Raw genomic sequence first — 5000 nt, 5'->3', positions numbered from 1 at the left:
GTGCTGGGTTTATGGTTTGGTGTGCTGTGTTATGATGTGGTTTGCTGTGATATAAGGTGTGGTGTGCTGTGTTATATGTTTTTGTGTGCTGTTGTGGTGCGGTTTGTCATATGATGTGGTGTGCTGTGTTATTGTGTGGTGTGCTGTGTCATGTTGTGGTGTGCTGTGTTATTGTGTGGTGTGCTGTGTCATGTTGTGGTGTGCTGTGTTATTGTGTGGTGTGCTGTGTCATGTTGTGGTGTGCTGTGTTATTGTGTGGTGTGCTGTGTCATGTTGTGGTGTGCTGTGTTATTGTGTGGTGTGCTGTGTCATGTTGTGGTGTGCTGTGTTATTGTGTGGTGTGCTGTGTTATTGTGTGGTGTGCTGTGTCATGTTGTGGTGTGCTGTGTTATTGTGTGGTGTGCTGTGTTATTGTGTGGTGTGCTGTGTCATGTTGTGGTGTGCTGTGTTATTGTGTGGTGTGCTGTGTCATGTTGTGGTGTGCTGTGTTATTGTGTGGTGTGCTGTGTCATGTTGTGGTGTGCTGTGTTACGGTGTACGTGTGTTGTGATGTTTCATGTGCTGTGTTATTGAGTGGTGTGCTGTGTCATGTTGTGGTGTGCTGTGTTATTGTGTGGTGTGCTGTGTCATGTTGTGGTGTGCTGTGTTATTGTGTGGTGTGCTGTGTCATGTTGTGGTGTGCTGTGTTATTGTGTGGTTTTTCTGTGTCATGTTGTGGTGTGCTGTGTTATTGTGTGGTGTGCTGTGTCATGTTGTGGTGTACTGTGTTATTGTGTGGTGTGCTGTGTCATGTTGTGGTGTGCTGTGTTATTGTGTGGTGTGCTGTGTCATGTTGTGGTGTGCTGTGTTATTGTGTGGTGTGCTGTGTCATGTTGTGGTGTGCTGTGTTATGTGTTGGTGTGCTGTGTCATGTTGTGGTGTGCTGTGTTATTGTGTGGTGTGCTGTGTCATGTTGTGGTGTGCTGTGTTATGTGTGGTGTGCTGTGTTATGTTGTGGTGTGCTGTGTTATTGTGTGGTGTGCTGTGTCATGTTGTGGTGTGCTGTGTTATTGTGTGGTGTGCTGTTCATGTTGTGGTGTGCTGTGTTATGTGTTGGTGTGGTGTGTTCATGTTGTGGGTGTGCTGTGTTCATGTTGTGGTGTGCTGTGTTCATTGTGTGTGTGTGCTGTGTGTCATGTTGTGGTGTGCTGTGTCATGTTGTGGTGTTTGTGTGGTTCTGTGTCATGTTGTGGTGTGTGTATGTTGTTCATGTTGTGGTGTGCAGTGTTGTGTCATGTGTGTGGATGTGTGTGTCTGTTCATTTTGTATGTGTGGTGGGTGTGCCTGTGTTATTGTGTGGTTGTGCATGGGGGTCATGTTGTGGTGTGCTGTGTCATGTTGTGGTGTGCTGTGTCATGTTGTGGTGTGCTGTGTTATTGTGTGGTGTGCTGTGTCATGTTGTGGTGTGCTGTGTTATTGTGTGGTGTGCTGTGTTATTGTGTGGTGTGCTGTGTTATTGTGTGGTGTGCTGTGTTACGGTGTACGTGTGTTGTGATGTTTCATGGTGTGGTGTGCTGTGTTATTGAGTGGTGTGGTTTTTTATAGTGTGGTGTGCTGTGTTATTGAGTGGTGTGTTTTTTTATAGTGTGGTGTGTGCGTTCTGGTGCACGTGTAGTTGGATGTTTTATGGTGTGGTGCTCTGTAATATGCTGTGGTGTGTAATGTGTGGTCTAGTGTTCTATGGTTGAATTTTCTCTATTACATTGCGGCATGTTGCATTGGGGGACTGTGCTGCCGAGTGGGAGGAAAGTTTAGTTGATGAAGTTTTCTGCAGGAAGCCCATTGTTTTTCAGTGTGGGATGTTTCGCAATGGAATAAAGTGGCAGCGGTGTGTATGAGTGTACATCATGTCTGTAGAATTACCGTTCAGCACCTGGTCACAGTCGGTGCCACAGACTGCCCACATAGCTGACTGACCGCTCTCTTTCTTTTTGTCCAGCAGGGACAGTTTTGCGTCCACTGTTGTCCACAACCACCATAACAACAGGACCGGACATGACCACTGTCATAGCAGCTGGGGCCGTGGAACCTTATGTCTACGTGTGCGTGTGTTTCTGACAGAAGCGCGTATCTATACAGGAAACGAAAATGAGGATGGACGATACGTCAAATGTTTCATGTAGGATAGGCAAGATCACAGCAAGCTCACAAACTGTTGGTAATTCATTCAGCAAGTTTGTCAAAACTTGTGAACATAGTTGTCTTAAACAGAACCCCTACCTGCATCCACGTCCAATGCAAAGAGGAGTCACGTATTATGCTCTTATCACAACAACAAAATGTTGATTCATTTTATGACGGTAATTGCAAAACTTTCCATTTGCGCAAGCGTATTCAAAACATTGCAGTATATAAATTAGCTTAAATACGTGAGGCTATCTTGATGTAAGAAGAAAGACAAGCAGAAATACGAACTGCATTAAAAATATAAGTGGATTATCCGGAAATAAGAAAGAACAGAAACCTAGTTCTGAAAATCAATTAAACGCGAGTATATATCTGTTGATTTTATAGACGAAAGAACAGAAACCTAGTTCTGAAAATCAATTAAACGCGAGTATATATCTGTTGATTTTATAGACGTATTAAAGAAAAACAGAAGACCAAACTGTACAGCAGCCCACCAACACTACCAAACCCACATCCCAGACGTGCCACACATTGGCCTCACACCATGCAGTGGAACCGAATTCGCTGTGTTCGCATAATGACATTAGCTGTTCCGTGTGTGTGGTTCGGCTACGTGGTCTTCGCAGTGTTGACTCTGCACACGACCTCCAGATCACGTCTACCGCTGTCCGGTCAGCCTGGCTTTGAGGAAGTGGAGCAGGAGAACCTGCCACAGGAAGCTGTGGATGGTGTGCCCACGGCCAGAGACAGTCTGCACAGGGAAGAGAAGCACGCGCCCGGCGTGACAGAGGAGGGTCGCCGAGAAAGACCTGAACACCTCCCCGCTTGGAAGCATGTTCCCAGGTCCTCACCGAGGCGGCAGATCCCGGGACATGCAGAGCACGAGGCCAGAGTGCCACGAGATAAAGTGGCACGAGACAAAATGGCTGCAGGTTCGCTGGCACGGGATCGCGTGCCTGCTGATGACCGGGGAGGGGGCCAAAGAGGGCAGAAGGACGTCAGTGCAGGGCTGTCAGTGGCTGGGGAGAAACGCCATGACAACAACAGTGACGCCACAAACAGCGTGCGCCATGTGGATTCCTACGCTGACGTCACTTTCCCACCCTACGTGGAGCACCTGCCGTCTGGAGCCAAAGGTGAGTTCAGTGGTCAGTGCCCCGCCCCCCTCCCCGTCCCCCTCACCCCCTTCACCCCTCCGTCACGCTCACATGGATAGAGTTTAGTTGAGGGGTTGAAGTTGCAGAGGGAAGTAAGGTACTAGGGCAATGAGTTGGACTGGGGTGGGGTAAGATGGAGATAGAATAGGACGGGTTGGCGAGGGCGGTGGAGGGTGGGGCCGAGGGGGAGGTTACTGGAGAGGGCGTAGAGTTGTAGAGTTGGGGTGGGATTATTCGAGGGGTGGGAAGAGGAGGGGAGAAGGGAGGGTAGGATATAGTACAGGGAGTGGTTTTCATTCAGGGTGTGGGGTTAGGTGCAGGACACAGAGGGTGGTGGGGCTGGTGAAGGGTGGCATGGGGATGGCTAGGGGAGTGGTTTTCATTCAGGGTGTGGGGTTAGGTGCAGGACACAGAGGGTGGTGGGGCTGGTGAAGGGTGGCATGGGGATGGCTAGAGGAGGGCAATGTGTAAGGGAGTGGGTGGTCCAGGCCAGAGGGTGGGGTAGAGTAGGACAGAGGGAAAGGTTACTCAGGTGTAGTGCGGAGCAGTGCAAGGGGTGGGGGCTACTAGGATGGAGTCACTGAAGTGTTGAGCAGGAAAGAGACTGGATTTGGGTTGGTAGAATTAGACAGTGGAAGGGGGCGGGGGCGATAGCTCGGGGAAATTACGTAGAATAAGGGTCCAATCCTACAAAGCTAATAATGATAATGATAGTAATGATAATAATGATAATAAGTACATTGATATAGCCCTTTCTCTTTTTAGAGCTCAGGTGCTCTTTACATGAAAGAAAAGGTTACAAATTACATGAATCATTCATGACCACTCATTTCTCAAAACCCCTCCCTCCACCGCCATCCCGCCTCCCCCCTACCCCCCCACTCCCACTCTCCCTCTGTCATTCGTCATGCATCCAAAGTGAGCTGACCTGGATGGTGCTGGAGAAGAAGGAAGCTGAGAGTGCTTATAAATATGTTTAATAAGACGAGTTTTTAGTGAAGAGCGAAAGGCTACTACTGTGGAGTGATGACCTAGAGGTAACGCGTCCGAAAAGGAAGCTAGAGAATCTGAGCGCGTTGGTTCGAATCACGGCTCAGCCGCCGATATTTTCTCTCCCTCCACTAGATCTTGAGTGGTGATCTGGACACTAGTCATTCGGATGAGACGATAAACCGAGGTCCCGTGTGCAGCATGCACTTAGCGCACGTAAAAGAACCCACGGCAGCAAAAGGGTTGTTCCTGGCAAAATTCTGTAGAAAAATCGACTTCGATAGGAAAAACAAATAAAACTGCACGCAGGAAAAACTACAAAAAAGGGGTGGCGCTGTAGCGTAGCGACGCGCTCTTCCTGGGGAGAGCAGCCTGAATTTCACAAAGAGAAATCTGTTGTGGTAAAAAGAAATACAAATGCAAATACAAACTACTACTACTACTACTACTACTATATACATAATGCATGTGTTGTTCGTCCGTCAGCACGAGGACCATCTTAGTCATCCTGGGGCTGGGGTTGTTGGGGTCGGTGTGTGCACAGATGACTGGTTAATCCAATCTGCACTCTGAAGGTTATCTGGCAGCGTGGGCAGGGGATGGTGGCGGCAGTACACACACACACACACACACACACACACACACACGCACGGCGAGGGGAACTCACTGTGGACTGTGGTGGTG

The 5000-nt window shown here is 48.7% G+C and overlaps 1 protein-coding gene across 1 annotated transcript in view; it reads left to right on the top strand.

Moving 5' to 3' along the window:
- The window catches only part of LOC143281454 (polypeptide N-acetylgalactosaminyltransferase 5-like), a 37497-nt gene that overhangs the window by 4729 nt on the left and 27768 nt on the right, over positions 1-5000 (top strand). Inside the window, exon 2 of the mRNA XM_076586666.1 lies at positions 1979-3305. Within this exon, the coding sequence (XP_076442781.1) occupies positions 2714-3305 (592 nt within the window). The 5' untranslated portion in view covers positions 1979-2713. The remainder of the gene's footprint in view (positions 1-1978; positions 3306-5000) is intronic.

This window comes from Babylonia areolata, chromosome 4 (genome assembly GCF_041734735.1).
Source record: "Babylonia areolata isolate BAREFJ2019XMU chromosome 4, ASM4173473v1, whole genome shotgun sequence".
Lineage (NCBI taxonomy): Eukaryota > Metazoa > Mollusca > Gastropoda > Neogastropoda > Buccinidae > Babylonia > Babylonia areolata.
The sequence above is the reverse complement of the archived record's forward strand: the minus strand, read 5'-3'. Positions and strand labels throughout refer to the sequence as shown.